Genomic DNA, 24,889 nt, shown 5'->3' on the forward strand with positions numbered 1-24,889 from the left:
GCCTTTTGACTTTGACTTTAATGTGCAAGAAAAACGATATAAACATTGTATGTCATAAAAAAACAAAAAACACGCCTTTAATTTTAATACATATATGACGCTAAATTGAACAGCAATTATTATGTAGCCTACTGTACATTCAAACTATGGACCATCACATGTTTTTTGCAAAATGCAGAGCAGAAAATAAGAAAGGTGAATAAAAGTTTTCTTCATTTTTGTGACTAAAAATGTAATATTAAAAAGTATTCTGCATGTCTAATTTTACAATATTGTGTAATTCAACTGTTTATCATTTAAAAATTGTCACAAGTTGTCTTTTGCAACTTTGAAGGTTGTTTTTTTTTTTTTTAATTAATGTGTGCTTGAATATGGGAATTTGCAGGAGTGCCGGTCTTCTTTCATATTTTCAATATAAAATCGGTTGATTGATTCGGCAATTTTAAAAAAATTCAGCTGGAAAAGTATTTAATATGTGAAGCTAAAATTTCACAGCAATGTTTATTTTAATTTCAATGCAAATCAGAGTTTGGTTGATTTAAGACGGTGTTGTGACTTAAATGCTGTACTGAAAATCTCTTGCTGTGTTAAACAAAAGAGCACTTGGAAATGGAATTTTTTGGACACCTATGGAACACCAGTCCCATAAATCTATAAAATATAATGACATATTGCTCTCATCTCAATAAAGCCCTGACAGTTTTGATGGAGCACAAACAGATCCTTTATATAACCCCGTGAGCAGCTTGGGTGCAGAAGAACACCGAGCTTTACATAGATTCTGTTGGCTGCTGTGCCAAAGTGCAGGTGAAGCAGGAAGGAAAATGTGACACGGAGCCTGTTGCGGACTTCAGGTGTTAATACTGAGGGACGTGTGAACATAAATATGCCTTGTGGTAATAAGGAGTTCGGGAGCTAAATGCGTTAAAGTTCATTTGGTGTGTGAGGAAGCTTGCGTGTGCGCGCTCCCGCTCTTTAACAAACCAGTCAGGTGGATCGGGCATCGTCAGGGGAGCGAGCCGGTGACTCGACGGGACCCACAGCTTTGACACCGCGCTCACAGCTGCTGTGTTCACCGTGTCTGTTGATCTGATGTGTGTTATGCGTGGCAGTGATGGGAACGTCACTGTGCAACGGCTCTACTTTCATATCGCTTATGTCAGATTATCGGTTCATTATCAAATAGAAAACGAATAAAAAGATTATACATACATATTTTAGTATCATTAAACAGGTTCAAATGTAAATATGAAAATAGCTGCAAAAGTATAAAACACGTTTTTAAAGTTACGTTTAATTTTATAAAAGGATTTTAAACAATTTTGAGTCTGTAGATTCATTTAATTATTTGATTCAGTCACTGCTTAAGTTTCTGGGTCTAAATGCCATTTGGATCCTTTCTGCGTGGATAATCCAGCTTCTTCCCACAGACATAGGTGTTAGATAACTGGTGATTGTGTGCTGTTCGTGGCTGTCAGGTGAATAAAAGGCTTCAACGTACAATTAAAATGTGACTTGTGAATACATATCCCAAACAAAATAGGCTAATTATGCTATGTAAAATTCAGATTTTGACTTTTCTTAATTTCATTTCATTACAATGTATTTATCCATATAAATACATTGCTCAATGTTTTAATATCCTCTTATTATAATGAGGACTCCATGTAATCAAATGCTTACTTGTGCTGCAAAAGAATTTAAAGGATAGCTTTTACTCCACTGTAGTGTGTGTGTGCGCGTTACTCTGAGATATCTAAAGCAGACGACACAAATCTCTCATTTGAAAATCATTTTATTAATAGAGATGGAAAACAACCCATTAATATTAATGTTAGGAAATGCTTTTTACACAACATAAAACAGTTTAATTTCCATTATAAGAGCTGGATCCAGAGTAAATGCAAACATCTGCTCACTGCCTCCTCAGCAGCGGCAGCAGAAGTATGGCAGAGTCACCGAGACGTCACCACCAAACAAATGATTCTCTTCCCTCATTACAGGATTACAGGCTTCACTTTCCGCTTCATCAGTAACACTTTCTGTAACGCTTCAAAAATCAGTGCAACGAACAACAACTGAAGCAAAATCATGCATCTGGACAAATTTTCTTTTTACAAGCTGTAAATATTTGGGCTGAAGTGCACAGTATGAAAATTATATAAGGGTTAAACGACACCTCTCCTATTATAGTTTGTTTAAACAACAAATGAGGAAGTGACAGGTTATTAGTGTGTCAACAAATGTATGTACGACGATTTTCACCCTTGTTACAGCTGGCAATATTCAAATCTTTTAAATAATGCAGTTTATATTCACCCTCAAATCAAAATTATACGTCTTCCAAGCTTTTAGTACAAAAGCTTTATTTTTATTTTTATGCAGGCTGGTCAGTGTGTGAGTCCAGCAAAACATTGATGTTCCCTCTCACACCCAGGTTAGGATTTGGCAGCTCCTTTTGACACGGCCAAGCCGATGAGGCCCGCTAAACCGGCCACGCCAAGGCCGATTCCCCCGACGATCGCCATGCCAACAAGGCCATCTAGATATCAAGAGGTAAAAGGTCAGGATGTAGTTTTCAAAACACAAGCACTTATATTATGAAACCATTTCTTTCTTACCTTTCTTTAAAGCCTTGTCAATGAGCTTCTCCAGCTCAAGAGCCTGCTTGTTCCCCGGCTCATTCTTTAGGAGAATGCGGATATACTTGAGAGCTTTTTCATATTCCTGGAGGGAGAAGAGAAAGTCTAGTTTACGGAAGTCCTTCCAAAAGCAGCTCTCATCACTCGACAGCCACCCCTGTAACACCTCCAAGCGGCTATCTAAATTAATGGGGAGATAGAGCCGTGCCAGTAATTGCCGTGGTCAGTGGGACTTTGCGCCATAATAAAGGGTCTAAAAACGTTTTTTTCTCCTCCTGCTATCCACATCCAGGTTACACAACGCTCCTCGATTGAATGTGCCGGCATGATCGACGTCATCCCTCCAGAGCACTCGAAACAAATGCTGATTCATGTAATGGATACGGCAAACCAAGGATACCAATAAGTGTGCTTGTCTGCGTCTTTTTATGTCTCCCACCACAGAGTTCAAACGGTCATGAAGCTCTCACTGCATGCCTGTGATTGGTTCGTTTGTTTACCGCTTCAGCTGTTGATTGGCTCGTTGGGAATGCGGGCAGGGTAACCGCCAGCTTCAGTGGCAAAACCTTTCCACAGATTCATTAAATGGCATGGCATCATTAAAAATGACATTTTTATTCACGCATGAAAGCATGAAAGAAACCCATCATGTGTTGAAGATCGTCAGGTAAAAGGCGTTCATGTACGCTCATTGTGCAAAACTTAACAGAAGAGACCGAGGTCATTGTGACCTGCAGCCTTTGAAGGTCTGATTAGTTATCTTCCAAGTACAGTGAGTGGGAGGTCAGAGACGAGCACATTATTGTACTGAAATACAAGTGAGGACATTTCTTTTACAGAGAACTGGGTGTGATAAGGAAACATTTTCCTAGTATTGTATGTAACCATGCATCAGCAGTATTTTAGGATCAGACCAATTAGAAAAACCCTCTGTAAATGCGAACCAATGAGTAAGATGACTTTCTTTTAGGGAGGAGCAGGAAGTAAGAGGTAAAGGCAGAGAGAGAAATATTTTGCTCTGCCTGTCATATTTGACCTTTGCCCTCTCTTTTATCTGAAGCTCAAAAGCAGCGTGATACAAAAGCAGAGATTTCTGCAGGTCTGTTTCTTCATTTTGTCTCCCATAAACCTGAACTGAGAAGAAGAAACAAGTGCCACTCACTTTGAGTCTGTAGTTGGCCACTGCAAGGTAGAACAAAAAGTCCCGTGAGTCGTCCTTTGATGCTTTCTGAACCAGTTCTATGAGAAAAACAAATAAACACACACTGATTCAAACCAGGAAAACTGCAAACACACGGAAACCAAAACGTCACAAGCTACAAAAATAATCACTGTGCAGGTAATGGAGCTGGCTGTGCTGAGCTTTTCCAGTGACGCAGCACTAGTGCCTAATCCAGAACCAGTTCCACCCATTTATAAAGAAAGAAAAAGACCACAAAATTGCTGGGCCCAAAGTTGGAGACGCTGACCTCAGCGACCGCAGGAAGATCTGCTGCAATGAATAACTGATGACACTCACAGCTTCTGTCTGCTGTCATTATCATCACTGCCCAACACCAAGGCAGCAGCCGGGAATGAGCCAGTACGCACTCGAGCACCCAGCCCCGGACACCGAGAACCATCAGTGCACCAGCAGGTGGGGGCACCAGCCACTGGCAGGGAGTATGGTGGGGGAGATGTTCCGATAGAGGTGGAGTCTAAGACCCAACCTGACACATAGACATAGACAAACAGGCACACACAGACACAAACATGCATTCCCACCCTCATACACACATATACAAATACTCACACACTCACCCAACATAGAGAGACACACAGAATTGTACGCAACCCCCCCCCCGGGGCTCCAGGCACCAGGACCCCCGGAGGGGCAGTCTGCCAGCAAATTAGACTCTGATGGCCATCACAGCTTAGACTGTATCATTCTTTTATTTGTATTGCTTATTGTTTCACTACCTGATCGTTAACAGCTGAAACAACACTTAAATCAACAGACTCATTATTTTAAAAAAGCCATAATATTTCTCGAGGTCATTCAATATTCCCATTGAACAACAAATCCTTGAGTTAATAATTAATAATGTTAAAAAATTGAAGGCTGACTGTTTTATGTATAAGATTTTACATGGACATGCCAACCTCCTTTATTTATTACTGCAAGCACAGAATGTGGGTTTAGCACTAGAGCCACCACTAGAGGGGACTGTGAGGTACTTCATAGGTTCACTTCATTTGGACAAACTGTGCTGTCACTACTCACAATACTGACTAAACACAAGAGTCTATCAATGGCAATAAAGGAGCACTCTACTTATCACACATTTAAGGCTCACCTCATACAGCGGCTGAAACCACAACAGCTCTGTGACCACTTTTAACTTATCAAGTCTTTGATTACTGTAAAGCTTTTATGTGAGCTGCCCTGGGACCACGGTTTACATCTTACGCTTTTTGTATACTGGTGTCTATTACCAATGTAGATAAATAACTACAGGAAAACAAAAACAACACCAAAAAAACAAACAAAAAATGAAACTATTAGTTTGAAACAGTCCATAGCATAAAGCACTTTAAAAATAGCCGCAACAGACAGAAAGTGCTGTACACAAAAATGAAATGAAGTAAAAACAGCACCAATAAAAACTGCGATAAAATAAAAACAAAAACAAGCAAGTATAAAACAATAAAAACAAGAAAGATTTATGTCTCATGCTGGGTTGAAAGTCAGAAAATATAAAAATGCTTATCGATGGGTTTTTGAAATGGACACGTAGTTGACTGTCTAATGTGCAAAGGCAATTTTTCCTATAATTTAGGGGAAGCAGACCCCTCTGAACTTCCGCTTAGATCTATGTACACGTGGGAACAACAAGTCAGATGACCAGAGAGCTCGGACAGGAGGGTGGGGATAAAGACAGGCCTAGACCATTGAAGGATTTAAAAACAAATACAAGAACTTTAGAGTGGGCTTTAGAGGGCATAGGTAGCCAGAATGGGTGTAATGTACCCAGAAAAGCACAGCAGCATTTTGAACCAATATCGACTTGACAGAGAAGACTGGCTAACTCGAACATAAAGTGCATTACAATAATCCAGCTGAGACATAATAAAAGTAGCTATTGATGTCTCCAGATGAGAGGACAGGTGTCACCTTTGTCAGCTTTCTTAAATGAAAGAAGCTAGACGTAACTACTGCGCCGATGGAAGCGGGTTCTCAAAATGGCCAAACTGAATAAGTACAGCACCAGCACTGGGTCAACGGACAAGACTCATCAGTAAACCTAAACCAAGTCTACAATCCAAGGACATTTCTATAATTTTAGTTAATACAGTTACATTATAACTGATATGTTAGGTATGATATTTTTGTTAGGGTTTTTTTGTAGCAATGCCAAAGATAATAACATACTTATAAAGTTTAGATTTCTGCTGATGCACCTAAAAATCTTTAAGAACACACTTTAAAGACTTCTTAATAAAACACATATGAACATCTCAAACATCAACATTGACCTCATAAATCCGTCATCAGCTTTTTTTTAAAGTTGCAGAGCTCTAATGTGCAGCTGTTACCTCTGACATAAACAACAACACTGAGAGTGCACTGAGTAAAAAAATAATTCACTGGAACTAAAATGTTTATTTTACTGCTCTGTGCAAAACATTGCATGTTTAACAATGTTGCATTTTGCTGTTGTATTTTAGGTTATTTAGAGATTTTTCACCATTTTATAATCATCTGACGTCTTTGACTGGAGTAGGTGGCACTCATAAGGATCATTTTCTTTGGAAGAAGAGTCACATGATCCACGAAACGCTTTTTTAGATTGGTCAGATGCTGTAAACGACAGCTCTTTCATGTGAACAACGTGCAAGGGAAAGCTCTGGTTAATTTTTCGAGTTGATAACCAGCTTCCTGTAAAAATTTATCCTGATTTCCAAAGTTAGGGTAAGTGAATCCACATAACAGAAAGAAGTCCTGGCTATGTTGAACTTGCTTTGTAGTACAGAGCCCGAGTTATGTGTTCAGCATCAGTTGCCATGATGATTTAGCGAGGTAAAGAAGAAGTACATAAGGTGTAGTGGGTGAACTTACCCTCCAAAAGTGTAATCCCCTTCTTGATATCCTGTGAGTATTTACTCCTGATCAAACACCAAGCATATTCAAACTTTGTTTCTTTGGAGACAGCACCCTTCGCCAGTTCGCTGTTATATTTCTTCTCAAATTTCTGGAATTAAAAAAATAGGCAAAAATTACTGGTTTCATATTTTATTATTATTATTTATTCATTTATTGAAAAAGTCACTTCTGTTGTGTTTCTGTTAGCTGATGCCTTGACCCTTCCTCTGTACTGTGTGTTGTGTATCCACGAGCAACAGTTACAATATTCAGCTGTTGAGCAAGTAAGTTCACAAACTAAAGTCTAACATCACTCCCAATCTACATTAGCCATAAACTGTTTTATTACTCGAAACTACGATAACACAATGTCCGGATGTTCAATCATAAACATGATGATTAGCACGAGCTAGCTACGTGACGCGACAAAGTGCGTGTCGACAACGTCACATTTCGCCCAAGTACCAACGGTTATCGACAGACAGACGCTGTGAGGCGACGGGAAGAGTCGCTCACATGCTAAATGTGTGTTTTATTTGCAAGGAAGAAGTTTAATAACGTGAAAACTTACTAGAAGGTCTTCAGGAGCCACCACATCACTCAGTACAGCCTCCATGTTTCCGGAAACTAATTTAAGACACGCCCAGCGTGGTCACATGACACACACACAAACACGTCATCGTCAGATTTCTCTGGTAACGCCTCGGTTACATAACAACAAAAAAACCCATCAGACGCTTAAAACAGTAAGCTTTATTGTTTATGGGAAGCCTGGCATCACATTTATATTTATTTATCGTAAAACAACTTCAAAGGTGATAGAAGTCTACAGAGTATATTACTTTTATTTATTTAATTCCTTAATTTTGCCATGTCACTGTAAGATCAGCCAAAGAAGGATCTCGCTGAGGTTTCATCAGTTCTTAGCTAGATGTGATGGGGAAAAGGCTAAAGGCAACAGTTCATTGAGGCTGGTTTCTTTGTAAGAGCCGTCCGGCTTGGTCAAGTATACAGTCCAGTCTGATCCAAACTGTGAAACACAGAGAGAAAGCAAAACAGTATATAAAAATATCAGCAAGCAAGGTTTAGACCTAACATAAAGTATTTCAAAGCCCAGGCAAGACTCACTAGGAATAAAATATCACTTTTATAAATATTATAAATGATATAGGTATTAATAAATATTATATTATATTATATTATATATCTAAGAGCTATATGTATCTAAACCAGGAGGTTTAGAGTGGTTTGAGTTCTTAATTTTCATTAAAATGGTCCATCAGATTACAGAAAAAATCACTTCTAATCAGACTGTAAACATCAGCAGTACGATCACAGGTCAGCAACAACATAGTATGACCCCACTTTGAGAATCATGAGTGGTGGGAAAGGGGTGAGACATGCTCAGTGATGTATCATGGTTAGGGGTGCCACCTTTATGAACATCGCATGCCTAGAGGTCTTTTATACCTTGTAGTATAACTCTGCTGAACAAATCCAGGTGACATATGATATGATGTGGTATGATATGGGTGTCACTCACAAATATTCGTACATATTTGATCTTTATCAATGTTACTGCAGCAGTTTCTTGTTGTTAGTGTCTACAGACATCTGTAAGAGTGACATCTCAGGTTCCCAAAAGGTCAAAATTTAATTTCTGAAAGGACAAATAATAAATCTTATCTAATCTTGAATGTTTATGACAAGATTTTAGGAGGAGAAAATATTCTTTTTTTGCTGATACAAAGTGCCCTTCACTGTAGAAAAGCCATAACACTTTACTGTGCTAGTTTAACAAGCCTGTAAAAAACAGCTTCTCCTGCCAGAAGACACACAAGCACCTCACACTGTGGATGTGTTTTACAGGGCAGGATGAATATGGGTTCCTGAATTACACAGATGTGAAAAAATGCCTTAGAGACACCTCCTCACCTCCAAGAGGACCTGTCGGCACGCTCCGCATGGTCCAACAAAGCGGTCTTTGATGTCACTGCACAGAGGAGAGGAGAGGATGAGTGCTCGGGAACATGTTGCAACGTGCTTTGTTGAGACTTACCATGTCACGGCGATGGCGCGGAATTGTCTGTGGCCCTCCACCACAGCTCTCTGGATGGCAGTCCGCTCGGCACACACCGTCAGTCCGTAAGATGCATTCTCCACATTGCAGCCTGGAAATCTAACAATACTTAGACCCTGGGCTCTTTTATAGCGCTCTACTGGGAGGCATCGTAAAATCATATTTGATATCTCTGGCTTTTGAAAAGCAATTTTACTTTGTGAGTTGTACATTTGAGTCTCACTGTTTTACTGCCTTCTCTTGGTAAGTCGAAATCTGTGATTCGTTAATTGTTTTATAAATAAAGTCTGCCGAAACTATTAAAATATATAAAAAGAATTACGATAGCAAATTGCCTCTGTTAGTTTTATTTACTTTCTATAGAGATCACATTATTGTACTATAACTTCTGCATGCCATTTTTACTACTGTACCAAGTTACAGACAATAGAACAGAACAGAATAAAATAGCATAGAAGAGAATAGAATAGAATAGCAATATCCTTTATTGTCTCTCATTTGGGAAATTCACAGCCAAGTTCAGTTTAGTGCCAGATGAGATTAAAGCTGATCGGATAAGATAAAGTTTATAGGTTTATTCCACGAAATTAAAGTTTCACTGCAGTAGCACATGAGTGCATTGGCATTATGAGGAGCTACAAAATCCTGCACAACAAACAAACGATAACATTTACTACAGTGCAATGTACACAAACATATATATTAATTGTGGGTCTGAGTTTATAGATAAAAACAAATTCACGTATTAGAAGAACAGTCACATAAAAGTGTAAATTGAATCATGTGTTATAGTGAGTACTATACGTGGAAAAGTGCTTGGGTTAATTTACTGTCGTTCTGAACATACACCATTGAGTGCGCACTAGAATTAAATTTCAGCGCACTGACTTGCAATCGAATCAACCTAAATAAATAAATCTAAGTATCAAAACCTAAAATATATACATGAGAGCATATAAGAAAAATGCTTATATACATGTAATAATAAGAAAAGTACAGGATCTTAGAAATGAATATAAATATTGTCTCTGGTTTTTGTTGCTTGATTATAAAAACCAGTGCATTAGTACACGAGAAGCCTACGAGCACTATAGCTGCTGTTGCTGCTGTGCTGTGGTTTTATCACAACATTTAATCTGCAGATAGACTAATAAGCACATAAAATGCACTATACTGGCCCCCGAAATGAAGCCACCATTAAGGAAGAATTACCTTTTAATTGCACTTAAGTACAGTAGCCTGCTTGCTTAATTGCACTTTCATCCATTGCTTAATGTTACGGCATCTATGACACGCCTGTCTGTTATTACCTGTGAATATGGCGCCATCTGCTGTCAACACGGCCGCACCGACAGGGAAGCGGCTGTATGGACAGTAAGCCTTGTCCCGAGCCTGCAGGCACTTTGAAACGAGCTCCTTCACTTGATCTGCGCATGACAGACAACAAACCTGTGTCAGCTGTGATTAAACAGTGGACCCCCGAAACTGCTGAGAAGCTGTGGGGGGTTAGAGGAGTGCACTTGCCTGTCATTGTAGCTGAAGACGCTTCTGGATTATATCACCTTAACCAGCTATGCTGTCACGTGACAAAGAAATAAATTGTACCTATGGTAATGCAAGTGACTTTTAATTCAGGTCTGCTGACGGCTGCCGGAGGGTCGCGAGGTGGGCAGGCTTTGTGACAGCTGCACACGCACTGTTTACCGTTCACATTATTGGCTGGCAGGGGTGCAACGTCATCGACCAGACTTGGACCGTTATGGCCAGGACTGCAGGAGACCTGACCTTTGGTTTCTCGCGAGAAAAGTGGGATGGGAATCAATCAATCATTTTTAAACAGACCAATGTTAAAAACACTCGGAGGCTCTACATCACCAGAAAGTGTGAATAAAGCTGCTGTGGGCTAAGGCAGAGCAGGGCATGTTTACAAGTTTAGTGCTCGGACATATTTAGGGCCTGCAAACTGAACAGATGGAAGAACAGGTCAGGATTTGTTTCCTCTACTGTTTACCTGTGTTTCCTACATACTTAGAAATAAAGTCATCAAGAACTTTCCTAAACAAATCCCATGAGAGGATTAAACCATCACAATGATTTGAAGTATCATCGTCTCTGTATCCAAAGCCGGGTGCAGCTCTCCGTGCCAAAAGCTTTCATTGTAGCGCAGAGCTGCTCAGTGAACCACACCAGTGCACTGGCACACACGTTTGTTCATTAAAAAGAACACAATCTCTTGCTAAAAGTACAAATCGTGCTTCAGTGGGTCTCTTATGCACGTTGTTCCTGTGCGAATTACATTTGCTATGCGGTCCAGTGTTTTCCACAGAGATGTGATGGCGGTTTAATGCACAGTCATAGTTGCTGGCAAGTACTCAACGCTTCACATTATTATTTTTATTTTATTTTTTAATCCAAAAACAAGTTTTTCTGCTGTTCGATTAATATCTAAATATTAAAGCTTCCAGTTTGGATTTGGGAGACAGACACCCTTTCTACTTTCTTTTTTGATAAAGCTTATCTAAGTCTGACATCATTAGCCGTGCCTGGGCCCCAACTCCGCTGCAGGTTCCTAAGTCACACGATCACTGTGGCATCACTCAGAGTTGAAAAACTGTCTAAATTCTTTCATATGTAATAAAAATGATCAGTGTGGCTGCTCTAACAGGTGTAACAATTAAGTTTAACATCCAGGCATCCATGAAAACCGAATTTATGAAATTTAACGTAGTTGGAAGTTAGCTCGCTAGTTTAATCCTAAACATGGTGTACCATGTTCGGACTAAGCGATTTGTGAAAAATTAAAACGTACAGCTCTGCTATCACTTCCAACATAAACGAAGACAGGAAAGTAAACAGCAGTGACGTTTGTAGGGTGCTATGTGATCGCTAGCGACACAGCTATGTTAGCATAAAATAAACAGTGAAGCTGGAGGATGAACGTTAACTTAGGGACAAATGCAATCGCAGGGCAGGATGCTGTAAACTGACCGAACTTCAGTCGAGAGAACAACTGAGACAATCCATCCACAATACATAGAGGTTAGTTATTAATATACTGCTGCGTGGGCTGGGCTGTTACATCGTGAAGTTTTAAAAACTCAGCTTTAAAATGATTAGCAGTAATAAAAACAGAGGGAGGCCGACCGTGATCACTGACTGTTTTTAGGGGCTTGTTGAGATTAAATAGAACAAGATACAAAGTATTAAAACATGTAAAAAAAAAACCCCCACAAAAGCCTTATTAAACGCAGAGTAGTTTGGGCCACTTCATCACGTCATCACTTAAAGACCGGATAGTTACTGCTGGATCAGTTGACCCTGGCTGTGTCCCAATTCAGGGTATGCACGCTTGAAGTACGCACACTACGCGTACTACGTACGGCGCGTACTACAAGTACGGGAAGTGCGGAAGTGAGAGTCTTGATAAATGGGACGGTCTAGCCTTCGTCGCGCTGTTCAGGTTGCCTAGCAACCATGATACTAACTGCGAGAAATGTTTCATACAGCATTGTGTGACAGAAATGAAGGAGAAAAAATGTTTTGTTGGTCATTCATTTTTGTCATGACATCACTTTGATTAGTTGAGACCACAGGACTGTAAAACATGATAGTTGGGCTTCATTTCTGTACTGAACAGTCATTTCAAGATTAGTTAGTAAATGATAATTAGCTAATGTTGTTCATGAGACTAAAATCATCTCACTGTGGTAATGTTAATATAATATGGACAATATTATATGTATTGTCAGATTATATATATATATGAGCTTGAACTCTGGGTCAAAGATGCAAGTAGCAGTTATTTATATTTCCTATCACCTTAAATCTTCACTCAAAGACAAGTATCTCTGACAGTGTATATATAGATGTATTATATATAAGAGACAAACATTGTTCTTTCAATATGTTGGCATTACTAAATTTGGCTCAATGCTTACATATATGTGTAAAAAGAAAATGTACGAGCTGTGATAACTGTTTCTGATAGAATGAAGAGTAGACTGATATATTAAATATTCCTTTATTGGGTGAGAAAATCAGACCATGTCATAACTGCTTTAAGTCATACAGAATAGATATCAGAGCCTTAAACAGCCCGACTTCTGCTAAATGGGTCAAACTGGGCAGAAAGTATACAAACACAAAACATCCTTATAGAATATGATGTAACACTATAGATCAACTTAGCTCAGAATATATAAAGCATATAAACAATTACAGCAATATGATGCAACAAACACAGCAGTGCTACTAATCCAAAATACTCAAAGCTTCATAGAACTGAAACAAACGTTTATTTTTAGCTCCATTCTGCTGCTGATACATACTTTAGGTTTCTGAACATTAAACTTGTTGCTGCCTTTCATAGTGTGTAACTTGAAGGCCCTGAGTACTTTCTCCCACACTGAAAACACTGGAATGATAACATTATTTGAACATTACCTAATAAGACTGATTCAGGACAGACAATTAGTTATGTTAAACTTTCCTAGCAGTCCTTCAGAAACAGGGAACAGTCTGTCTATTCTCTCCATCTGTCAGCTGCTGCTGGCTCTTCCTCCTCCTCTTCCTCACACACTGCTGAGTTTGTCCTGGTGGATCATCAGGGGTGCAAAGCCTCACAGATGATGTGCAGCAGTGGGTCCCTCAGTCTGTCCTCACTCTGGACACTTGCAGTCGTCACACATGGAAATCAAATGTGTGATAAGCTGCAGGATTCAAACACAAGTGTAACTTATAAATACATGTTCATACTTTTATTCCACAATCAGAGAGAAAGAAACAGAGAGAGAGCAGGACAGACAGACAGGTGACAGTCTCAGGTGTATACACTGCTACAAAACAGCACAAGAGAAGGAGGATTTAGTGTTTGTGTTATTACGAGTGCTAAACAAGAAGAGTTCCCAGATGGTCCAGTGGACACGTGTGACTCCTGTGATTAAAGCATCTTTCTTTCAGCTTAACGAGTGAACCGTCAGCTCGTTCAAACACACGTTAAAGTCCGTTTGGCGACACCACCGAACAGAGGCAGCAATATAACATAGCTAACATTAACAGTGCAGTGAATCCTGCTTGTGCCGTCATATTCAGGACTGCAAACCGAGCAGCATCACTGACTTTCAGCTTGTTGTGTTTGTGGATATATGACTGACTTTAATTATCCATAAAATCATCACATTCTCTGTAAGATTAAGGTCAACTATATATATATTTAGAAGTAAAGGCTTTAAAACCAAGTTACCACTGAAAGTACAAACATCATTAATGTCACATAACTTTGCCGACATGTGGCCAACAGTAATGTTTTAATGTTCTTAAACATTCGCACATAAATAAGTGACATAATATTCAGTACTTACTTTTGACAGTTCACTCTTCGGCCGCTCCCTTCTGCCGTATTTTGCGGCAAAATTATCCACACCCACCGCCGCGCTATGGATTGTGGGATATATGGGACCACGAAGCGTGCACCGGACCACGCGTGATATTTGGGGAAATTGACGGCGCATTTGGAGTATGCATTTGAAGTACACTTCGAATTGGGACAGCCGTCGTCGCGTGGCGGTGACGTAATCGCACTTGAAATGCGTACTTCAAGCGTGCAGACCCTGAATTGGGACACAGCCCCTGAATGCTGCGCCTAGTGCTGCTGGAGGTTTCTTCCTGTAAAAAGGGAGTTTTTCTTTCCCACTATCGTCAAAGCCCTTGCTCACAGAGGTTCTCTGTTTTCTCTGTATTATAGTAGGGTCTGCCTTACAATATAAAGCAATATAAACTGTTGTTGTGATTTGCTATATAAATAAAACTAGATTGAAACTGAATAGATTGCTTTTGGTGAATAACTATTTGCTCAGTTTGAATGAGACACATTTCCTGTAAAGTGGCATGAACTCAAAAATATTTATGCCCACATTAAGTAATTTGATTACATGTAAAAAAAAAAAATGTCCCTGTAATTTTGTTATGTAAGTACAATGGAAAGATTTAAATGAAATGGAAATTTACTTCATTGGTATACAGTCAGTTTACACCAAGCACTTTTCATTAATGATTAATGATTTCAAAAATAAATCAACCTTTGATTTTATATGTGTCAGCTGCATTTTATTCAGAATTATTGCTTCATGTTTATGAGGGCAAAGAGTCTTTTTATAGCGACATCTTTATCACTGTGGTGAATCGCCGTCATGCAGCACAGTGCGTAGAGGTGATTCAGTGCTTTCTTGAGAGATAGAGAATTGTAAGTGTGTCAGCAGGTCCTGGGCTCCTCTGTCATACTTGCTGCATTTTGAAATTCAGAAAATGTTTTCAGTGGGTGGCAGGTCTGAGATGGATTCAGGCCTTTTTGGAACCCGGCTGGTGTAATACTTGCAGAATGTGCATTGGCATCATCCTTCCCCGAGACCCCCCCAGGTACCATCACAGGTGATGGAGTTTGACCTGAGTGCTGATACTGAGGTGCGATGATTTCCTCTCAAAATAAATGTACATTTTAAATGAATAGACCACGATTTATGCATCTTTTTCATGTGTTTTTTTTCTCTGGTGTGGATTTAACTTGCACAACTTTCGTAGTTGTGAGTCCACGCATTCATTTCTATTGCACATTTCTGTCTTTTTTTTTTAATGCTGTCCAGACTCTGAGCCCAAATAATCTGGACATTTAATACTGTTTCTGAGTGACTGAATGAGTGATTGATTCATCGGGTGCATGGAAAAAATCGTTATCAGCACACCCTTCAGTCATGGGTGGACTGATATGAGCAGATGGTGGAAAGCACTTTTATGGCACTATCATTTGTTATACTGACAGATGCTATAAATGTAGTCAATGTGAGCTGATTAACCCTTTCTATAGCTTCAAAAGGTAAAAATGAGCAGAAGTTAAAGTAAAACAAAGCAGTGAACAATGATAATTTGTGTTGGGTGAAAGTAAAAGCAGCGGGATGTTGTGTTTCAAGTGCTGAGCTGTTTGGTTTAAATCTTTACTGCAATGCTTAAAAACATTACAAAAATCTTTACAAAATATTATAGGTAACCAATCAGCTCGAGTCCTGACTTTTCATAATGTTTTTAAGTGTTTTTCACATGAAATTGTTAATTTCAGAGCTGTGTGAAATCATACGACGATGGTGATCTGGCGGTTTTCTCCCAGCCTCGTTAAGACTGAATGCATTGATCCCCCCGCCCCCCATGTAGTCTATCAGTGGTCACTTTTTTTTCTGGTTAACTTTACATTACAAATATAAGTCTCTGCCTCAAGACTTTTCATCTTTATCTAAGACGTGTGAGGAGACGCCCAGCTCTGACATCATAGATCGGTAGCACCCACGCCAACATCTGGCCTTTGTTCCCTCTCTGTTCCCCACTGTAACGGTCACTGCTTGTATTTGAGTTTCGTGGCGTGAGCCGCCACAGGTGATCTCCTCTCTCTCGCTCTCTTTCGCTCTCTCTTTCTCTCTCGTTCACCTCCTCTTTTTGGTTTCCTGCACTTTTCACCGACTTCCTCTTGAGAGGAGAGTCAGATCCCCAGAGGAGCCAAGTGAAAGAAAAAAAAGAAGCTTAAGCCATGTGTTGTACAGGAAAGTGCGCCCGCCTGGTGGGCCTGATCCTGCTGCCTTCAGCCTTCATCTGCATCATCTCCAACTTGCTTCTTTTCTTCCCCGACGGGAAGCAACTGAACACCAGTGAGATCTCCACCGAGGTTTGGCTCATGGGGGGGCTCCTCGGAGGAGGCCTGATTGTGAGTAAACCAGTTCCACATAGAGAGTCTGGTGAAATGTTTTATTGCTCATTTTTATTGGGTTTTTCAGCCGTTACGTGGCCTAGTGTAAACTAGTAAAGTTAAACTGCTTACTTTTATTGAGTTTTATTGAGAATTACTACTGTATGATCATTTTTAGATTATAATAGAGTTTTGTTAGTGCATTTTTATTAATAGTACACTGCTCTTTGTCTCTATCACCTTATTAGCGGTTTGGGGTTAGGCGCGATGTTATTATTTGACTTGTCATATGTATAACCAGTAAAAGCAGCACCTTTAACAGTGGTTAGGGATTATTTTAAAGATGTGTTATGACTCACAGAGTAAACATTTTAAATTCTAGCTCAGCTTATGTGTACATAGAACATGCTTCAGATACCAAAACAATGAAGAAGAATGTAAATGTAAGTCATTCTGAAAATAAATAAATAATGTAACCAAATCACACAGCTCATATTAAGGATCTTTAATAATAAAAATACAATAAAATGCAGTACTAAAGTATTTATACTGCTATAATTGAGATAGAAATGTTGTAGCGTTTACATTCATTTGGCAGCTTTCATTACTTTAGCTTCCTTACTGCTATTAAAGAAGCTAAAGTAGTTAAACTGTATTACACTTCCCCTATTAAAAGGGGACTATCTTGACATTGTATGAGCTATCACTATCAATAAATAATTCATAAATATTTAATCTTTTGATTCTCTGAGAGAGCTGGCCATTGTACTTCAGTATAACATTTCAGTTCAGACCAGGAAGTTTGATCCCTTTCGACTATCTTTGGGATGTCGCTGCCCGCTGGGTAAACCTTGATGCAGGATTTACAAATATTTGGTTTGATAGATAAGCGAACACACACACACACACAATTGTGCACATGCTCGCACACAAATAAGTATGTAACCTGTGGGTGGACACAAAAAAATAGAAAAACTTTTTTTTTTTGATAGGATTCATCAACAACAAAAACAGTTTTTTTTGATAGCAGACGTAATGTTTCGTCTCTGCACCTGTCAGATGCTGTGTCCGAGCTGTTCAGCTATCAGGGCCGGGGGCAAGGGTTGCTGTGGACAAGGTTGCTGTGGCAACCGCTGCCGGGTGAGTTAAATCATTTGAAAGATTTATTGCATTTCCATGTTACACAATACTGTTGTGTGTGGGGGACTGCACTGATAATGATGTGTAATAAAAGGTATATATAAGTCCAAAGGACAAACTTTAGTGCATGATCATTAATGTACCCAGATGCCCTGACAAAGAGAATTATTTGTACTTCAAACAATAAGTATTTAAAGTTTTGCTGAAGATGTTTTGCAGAAGTACAGCTCTTTATCTGAATTCCAGATCCTCACTTCTCTTTGATTATTAGGAACTGCATCGCTAATTACAGAAGTGAGGAGCCATTAAGTCTGAATGACCAGACAGCAATTTTTTAAAAATATGCACTGCTTTGACTTTTAGCATCTTAGGTCACTGACACTTAGAAAGAAAAAACTAAATAAAAAGTTCACGTTTTCATTATTGTTAATTATATGCACTGAGACCATAAATGGCTAACTTTGAGTAAGCATAGGCAGAAAGCCACTGTGTGCATGAGCTGTCCAGTAACACATCACAGACGTACATTTTGCAATTCCTTTTTATTTTGGGTAGATAACCTTGCAGTGATATCAACAACAGTACATAAAGGGGTTAGTAAATTCATCAGATCGACTGTCATAAAAACAAGAAAACACAAATATTTATTTTTAATACAAAAAACTTGATTAAAGCTAGAAATGATATTTTTATTTATTGGGGAAATATGCATTAGATTTTTATATTAGCAAGTAATCAATTTTTGTGTAAAACTGGCTGTTTAAAATTCCTGGATAACAAAATTACTTATATTTTAGCATTAAAAATGTTGTTTTGATTAAACAGCTTCTGCGTACTGGTGGATTAACCGTTACAGACACTATAACAGAAACTTTTTTTTAATGTTATTACCAACACTGTTAATTTAGGGCAACTGCAGCCTAAACCTTACACTGGTTGGCAGTTTAATACATTTTTAAGAACTGTTTATATTTTATATATTGGATAAAAGCCATAAAACATGATATTTGTTAATTAGTAACCTAATAATTTTTCTACAGGGGATAAAATAAACTTTTGTGTAGAGCTTTACTCAAAGTCCACCTGCTTATTTATTATTAAAAGAAAAAGAAAATCCTAAAAATAAAAGGTAAGTAAAGCTCCATAATGCTTGAGTTGATAATGTTTTAGTTTTAGGGCATGATTGTTTATATTTTTGCATGTTTTCAGAAAAAAAACAGTTAAAAAACAAAAAAGGAAATCACTTTTCTCTTTGAAATAGAAGTTAAGCAACGCAAGTTCTCTCTTTTCCATGCCCCGTTCATGGACTTCTCTAAAAACCTCAATATGGAAACCAAAACCCAGAAAATTATTAGGTTTTATATATATATATGTTTATTGTATGCTTCACAAAACTTCCGTATCTCCTACAATGATTCATGGCTCCTTCCACTTGTTTTCCACATTAATTTTGAGTAAAATAAACATGAACTTATCCCAGAAAATTAAAAAAAAAGAAAGAAGAAAGAAAGAAAGAAATGATGAATGACAGGAAAAATCTCTGTAAAGAACAAACACACTTGTACAATAACAATAATTCATAATCTCTTGCACAAGTGAAAAAACACCTAAATGTGCTCATCTTACTTTTAGATGTTCAGCTCGGTCATATCCTCCGCCGTCGGCGTTCTTGGAGGGATTTACTGCACTAGTGTCGCCTCAGCTGGGTTGGCTGTTGGACCCAAGTGCCAGGTGGAAAGTGGCCACTGGGAGTACCCCTTTAAAGACACGGGCAAGTGAGTGTTCCACCTTCATCGTTATATTTTTTAAATGTACTTTTTTATAAGCACTGAAACAGCAGATTGAGCCAGTAATTATAGTCTTGACTGATACCCTGGACGCAGATAAAATATATAATTTCCTTTTGAAGTTATTCTTCTTTTCTCTTAAGTTATATTTAACTGCTTTATCTTTCTTTGAGAAGCACCAAAATATATAATTATTACTATATTATTTTTCTTCCTTTGGCTGGTTTTGTTAGAGTCTCACCCTGTCCCCAACATCCCCCTTTGTCACACCAAACCTCTAACATGTCCTCCTTTACTACATCAATGAACCTCCTCTGAGGTCTTCCTCTTTTCCTCCTGCCTGATGACTCCATCTTCATCTTCCTATGTGCAGTATATCCACTATCCCTCCAATGTACAGCTCAGCTTCCTATCTTTTTATCAGTACCACCTTCTACCACCTTTTCACCCCTATCCTGCAATACTCTTAAAGTCCAGTAGGTGGCACAGCGAACCAGTATGTTCCATCACGTGTCCTAAGCTTGGGTTTGGAAACTGATGATGAGAACATTCAGCCACTTGTTCTCATCACCTGTTTCTTGACCTTTTAAAACGGTTGTAATATTCATCGATGCTCAGATGGGATTAAAACGGTTACATAATCATCCACCTAATGTGATCGTCACCGCCGAGTCATTTTACAAGCAGGTGATAAAGGCCCCTTATGCGATTGGGACAACTGTTAATAAATATGAGCTTGTTGTTAATAATCACGCTTGTCTGTGATGACAGCAGTTTAAAGGGCAAACCAAGAAAAACAAGTCTGATTACACAATGCATGGTGGGATATTAACATGTGACCCGGGCTTATCCTTCCTCCAGAAAACTTTAAGTTCCTCTTTCTCGTTTCTGTTCTGTTAACTGTCGATTTTTAGGTCAAACTATTTAGGTATTTAATATCTCTAACAGTGCTGAAAGGATGATGTGAAAAACAAGAAGTGATTCTCTCAGATCACAAGATATGCTCTATATCTGCTACGAGGAAGGAGGCTGGGAAAGAAGCCTTTGTGTTTGCTGTCTGTGTCACTATGAATAGGCTGCTATAAGATATCAAATTGAGGAAACAAATGTTTCAGAATTCTAGATTGCAAAGAGGGAAATGATTCATTTATGTATCAGTGTATTTTGGTTTACTTCGTTGTACTTGTTCGTGTGACGTCGTTTTGGGGTGGGACAGGAAAGCGTTAACCTTCAACAGCCTTTAAATAAAGTTTGAAGATGTCATATATAAATATTTACTGGCTACAGAGTAAACGCTGATAAAGCACCGTCCTGCAGTGATAGTGTTTGATGTGAAAGGTAATTTCAAGAGAAAATACTGCAGATGGATGTTGACCAATGAAAAACTTTAAGCCCTAATATAAATTCACCCCATGAGCAGCTAAATCAAGGACATAACCTTACGTTTGCATGTTCAAACTATTCAAGTTGGACATTGTGACTCATTTTCAGTTTACTGAACAGCTGTTTACTGCTGTTCTTGGTATTCTGTGTTGGCTTCTTATTTTTTTTAACCCTCGCTGTTGAGCCGGTAACAAAATGCAGTCCTGTGAACAACCAAAGCTTAAAGCTTCTTCCTGTAAAAAGACCATCCCAGCACTACTTAGGATTGCAAAGGTGCATCTGAATGAGCCACAAAACTTCTGTCCTTCAGACAGATGAGACCATATTTGAAATGTCTGGACATAATGCACAGTGTTACATTTGGCAAAAAGCAAACACAGCATATAAACACAAACACCTCATACTAGCTGTCAGCACGGCAGTGGTGGGGTGATGGTTTTGGCTTGTTTTGCAGTCACTGGACTTGGGCAGCTTTCATTTGTTGATCCAGCCAGGTCGTATTAGGCCCTGTGAAATATACTTTTTTTCACATGATTGTAGCAATAATGCAATAATGCTATAAAATATTAAATTATATCATATCCAATCTTTGATCTTTCAAACAAAGAAGTTCGTGAGATTTTGAGCTGCAGCATAGACTTGCTTTTTCTTGTCTGGACTGGATTAACCTGTTTCCAGTCTCTGTGTTGATTTAAGGGGACGTGAGAGCTGGATTGAACGCATATCAGCAAGAAATAAAATATAAATTATTTCTCAGAAGTATTCCTTTAATATTTATGTAAATAAGTAAGCTTTCTTTCACCACCTCACACTTTTTTCTCCTTCTCTTCAACCATCACAGCTTTTTCTTCACTTCCTCATTCTCATCCATATTTTCATTGATGCTGTTAGTATGACCCCGGTCACTGCTTATGCTCCACTGGTCCTCTCCTTCACAGGGGCAATGGGAGCTACCTTGTAAACCAGGATTTGTGGACTACATGTGTGCACCCTAAAAACATAGTGCTGTGGAACATCGTTCTGTTCTCCATCCTGCTGGCCATGGGCTTGCTGCAGATTGTGCTCTGCGGCCTCCAGGCGATCAACGGCTGTTTGGGATGCATCTGCGGGGACTGTCGGGACAGCAAAGACGTAAGTGAACGAATCCTAAACCTCCGCCTGAGCCGGGCGAGGGTAGAGGAATTCTTTCTAATCACTTGAGTGTATTTGTGAGTCTCAGAGGTCAGACGTTCGAGGCAGTAAAATTGTAAACAGTTTATTCAAACATGAGAGTCATAGTGACGGCTCACTAATGTGCTGTAGCTTGTTTGGTTGCTGGAACTGAGTCAGCTCTTCTCAGCAACTCCATTTATGGCCTTTGGCCATTTTGTACTTCCAGACTGAATTTCTTTAGAACTCTTGGATTGCGGTTCATGACTTCCATCCAGCCTGTCACGGATTACAAAAACAAGTTTTGTAGTTTGGATCCTGTGTTGATAAATGAAGTGAGGAGTTTGGCTGTTTTGGGAATGTTTCTGCACAGGAAAATGGCTCTCAGTGGGGACGGAAACAGCACTAATTTAAAGGAATTTTTAAACATTTTGGGAAATAAGGTCTAAAAAAATCTACACTTTGTATTATTAAACTAATTTAGACTGCAGACTGTATAAAAGCTCTAGGAAAAGAAAAAGTGGAGCCAGTGTATATGTGCCCTAACCCTTAATACCTCTAATAACCAGCAGGGGGCGACTCCTCTGGTTGCACAAAGAAATCACATAATAATGAAAACGAACCTTGTTTATGGTTGTTTTATTTTTTTCTGTTAATAATTAATTGTATAAATTATGCTCCCATGTAGAGTAAAATAGCTGATAAAGCAGGTTATGTGTCAGGAGGTCAGAAAAAAACATTTGTAAATTAACAAAAACTTTCTGTTTTTGTAATTACAAGACAGTCTGAGCAATGAGATTACAGAACTTTTTCTTCACTGTAAGCTGGGTTTGACACCGCTGCTTCAGAACATAGCTGCTCAATCTCAAGCTCAAGCCGATACCACAGGCCCTCTGGTTCTCAGTCAGACCCGCCGCTCGCTTGTTTGGTGCTATGTTATTCTAAAAGATACTTCAAGGAGTGAGCACACAATACACTTTGTTTCGGGGCTGTGTTCAGTAGACAAATTAATTTCACAGTAGTGTACAATGCATCATTTCACTAAACTAAACCATCCTCACATCCAAATGTAATCACATATGATTTCCAAACCAGCCAAAATGCAAAACTCGAGTGCAAAACGGTCGTCTAACCATCTGGTAAAAGAAGTCACACACGTCCATCTAAATTATACTGTAAAAATACAATGTAGCTTTTTTAAATGAAGGAATTTTCCATAAACATTTTTTACAGATTTTTTCACGTATTTTTAACCCAACACTTTGAATTTTAACATTTATGGAAACTTCTGTTAAAAAATATGGATAATATACAGACAGACAATTACCAGGACATGTTCACTTTTTTTTTTTTTTTTTTTACATAGTTTTAACCTTTTCAATGTATCTTTTTATAGAGCAGTTTATGGCTGATGTACAAATTGATTGATTGATTGATTGATATGAGACATAATGTGTCATTTGTAGGTTTCAGTTGCTGTGAACAGGATCTTCATACTTTTGTGCAGAGCCAAGCTAATTTTATCTGTTGTTTGTCTTTAGTCGTTATGCAATCCAAAACCTCTGCTTGTTTGTGTATGTAGTGCAAATTCACAAATAGGCATATTTTCCCAAAAGTGCAATGAGTGCATGTAACATAAAAATCCAAACTTGCACAAAGAAATCTAAAGCTAAAACACCAAACTCAAAAATAAAGGCTTAGTTTAAACAAAAACTTTCAAGTTCATAAAAATATTTCAGATAATATTTTCCAATACCTTCCTCTTGATGCAGCAGCTAAAAGAATTACTCAAAAAATACATGATGTAAAAGCAGTGACAGATTTCTTTCCATAAAGGTGCAATAGGTAAACCAGCAGCTTGACGGAAAACATGGTAAAGGTCAAAATTCATAAACACCAACATGAACTGTACAAACAACAAGACGAATCCACATGCTAAAGATTAAGCTCACATTTAGCGCATGGTTAAACATCTACTGATGACCTGTGTTTTCCTATTTATCTTAAGACATTATATCCAAAGTATTTAGCAACGTGCTTCAGTGGAAACTTGTCCAGAACGTCCACATTCACATGTGAACTGTATCATCAGATGTCTACATATTAACATGGTTCTCCAGTTTATTAACGCCCCTGTTAGTCATCTGAGAGCCGGCGTCCTGTCCGATATGTTAACTGAACATGTGACGTTTGTCCTGTTGCAGGATGAAAGTGGACTGTAAGCGTGACGAAGACAATCCTGCTGTGACGGCCCACAAAAGGGCCCCACACTTTTCTCCATTGGTGCCAATTCTGTGAAGAAGCTCATCGACTCGCTTTTGTTTCCTCTTTCCAGAATGTGTCGAAACCGAACTCCATTATTTTGTGAATTTGCAATCTTCTTGTTTGTTTCTCCCGATTTAATTCCTTTAACTGAAATAATTTATTAAATAAGGAGTAATTTCTGTGCTGAGGAATCAACACAGGACGGATATGAATAAATTGTAAATAACTGTTTTATTTGGGCTTACACTGTATACCAGGTAAAGGTGACAAATGTGATCAAAGCTATAAAAAAATAAAGGCAGCATATTTTTAAATGACGTTGGATTTGCTCTTCATTACATTCAGACACACTGTTGCTACAGCTGCAGCAGATACAGCTCTCACAGCAGCATTAACATATATTTCAGGATCCAAACATCTATATACACACAGTAATATAAAGATATTACCTTGGACTTGCTGGTTGTGAATTCTGTGCCTGAGATGACCGTATCATCCATCATCTACAACATCATGCGGATCCAAATGAAGAATAAAAGGTGGATCAACCTCACTGTGTGTGAAATGGGCATCCACAGCAGCATCACATATAGA

At 38.6% G+C, this 24,889-nt stretch overlaps 3 protein-coding genes across 3 annotated transcripts; 1 reads left to right on the forward strand and 2 right to left on the reverse strand.

Annotated features, from left to right (window-relative positions):
* Nucleotides 1-1,777: 1,777 nt before the first annotated feature.
* Nucleotides 1,778-7,468, reverse strand: fis1 (fission, mitochondrial 1). The gene is made up of 5 exons (XM_031749341.2): nt 7,337-7,468; nt 6,742-6,874; nt 3,805-3,881; nt 2,622-2,727; nt 1,778-2,542 (listed from the first exon to the last, which is right to left on the reverse strand). Exons 1-5 carry the CDS (start codon nt 7,379-7,381, stop codon nt 2,439-2,441), a joined length of 465 nt encoding a protein of 154 aa, XP_031605201.1. The 5' UTR covers nt 7,382-7,468; the 3' UTR covers nt 1,778-2,438.
* A 30-nt stretch (nt 7,469-7,498) lies between these two features.
* On the reverse strand, nt 7,499-11,054 carry zgc:103586. The gene is made up of 5 exons (XM_031749337.2): nt 10,370-11,054; nt 10,156-10,272; nt 8,825-8,936; nt 8,701-8,758; nt 7,499-7,795 (listed from the first exon to the last, which is right to left on the reverse strand). Exons 1-5 carry the CDS (start codon nt 10,374-10,376, stop codon nt 7,682-7,684), a joined length of 408 nt encoding a protein of 135 aa, XP_031605197.1. The 5' UTR covers nt 10,377-11,054; the 3' UTR covers nt 7,499-7,681.
* A 5,140-nt stretch (nt 11,055-16,194) lies between these two features.
* tm4sf5 (transmembrane 4 L six family member 5) lies at nt 16,195-24,613 on the forward strand. The gene is made up of 5 exons (XM_031749383.2): nt 16,195-16,589; nt 17,631-17,711; nt 19,344-19,486; nt 21,820-22,012; nt 24,235-24,613. Exons 1-5 carry the CDS (start codon nt 16,416-16,418, stop codon nt 24,250-24,252), a joined length of 609 nt encoding a protein of 202 aa, XP_031605243.1. The 5' UTR covers nt 16,195-16,415; the 3' UTR covers nt 24,253-24,613.
* Nucleotides 24,614-24,889: the final 276 nt, after the last annotated feature.

This window comes from Oreochromis aureus, linkage group 3 (assembly GCF_013358895.1).
Source record: "Oreochromis aureus strain Israel breed Guangdong linkage group 3, ZZ_aureus, whole genome shotgun sequence".
In the NCBI taxonomy this organism is placed as follows: domain Eukaryota; kingdom Metazoa; phylum Chordata; class Actinopteri; order Cichliformes; family Cichlidae; genus Oreochromis; species Oreochromis aureus.

Coding starts and splice junctions, on each gene's coding strand:
- fis1 (XM_031749341.2), bottom strand. CDS start 7,381: ATGGAGGCTGTACTGAGTGATGTGGTGGCTCCTGAAGACCTTCTA. Junction 3,882..6,741: donor GGGGATTACACTTTTGGAGG/GTAAGTTCACCC, acceptor TTTTTCTCATAG/AACTGGTTCAGAAAGCATCA. Junction 2,543..2,621: donor TGACAAGGCTTTAAAGAAAG/GTAAGAAAGAAA, acceptor CTTGATATCTAG/ATGGCCTTGTTGGCATGGCG.
- zgc:103586 (XM_031749337.2), bottom strand. Junction 8,759..8,824: donor CGCGCCATCGCCGTGACATG/GTAAGTCTCAAC, acceptor TCCTCTGTGCAG/TGACATCAAAGACCGCTTTG. Junction 7,796..8,700: donor GCCGACAGGTCCTCTTGGAG/GTGAGGAGGTGT, acceptor TGTGTTTCACAG/TTTGGATCAGACTGGACTGT.
- tm4sf5 (XM_031749383.2), top strand. CDS start 16,416: ATGTGTTGTACAGGAAAGTGCGCCCGCCTGGTGGGCCTGATCCTGCTG. Junction 17,712..19,343: donor GCTGTGGCAACCGCTGCCGG/GTGAGTTAAATC, acceptor TCTTACTTTTAG/ATGTTCAGCTCGGTCATATC. Junction 19,487..21,819: donor CCCTTTAAAGACACGGGCAA/GTGAGTGTTCCA, acceptor TCTCCTTCACAG/GGGCAATGGGAGCTACCTTG.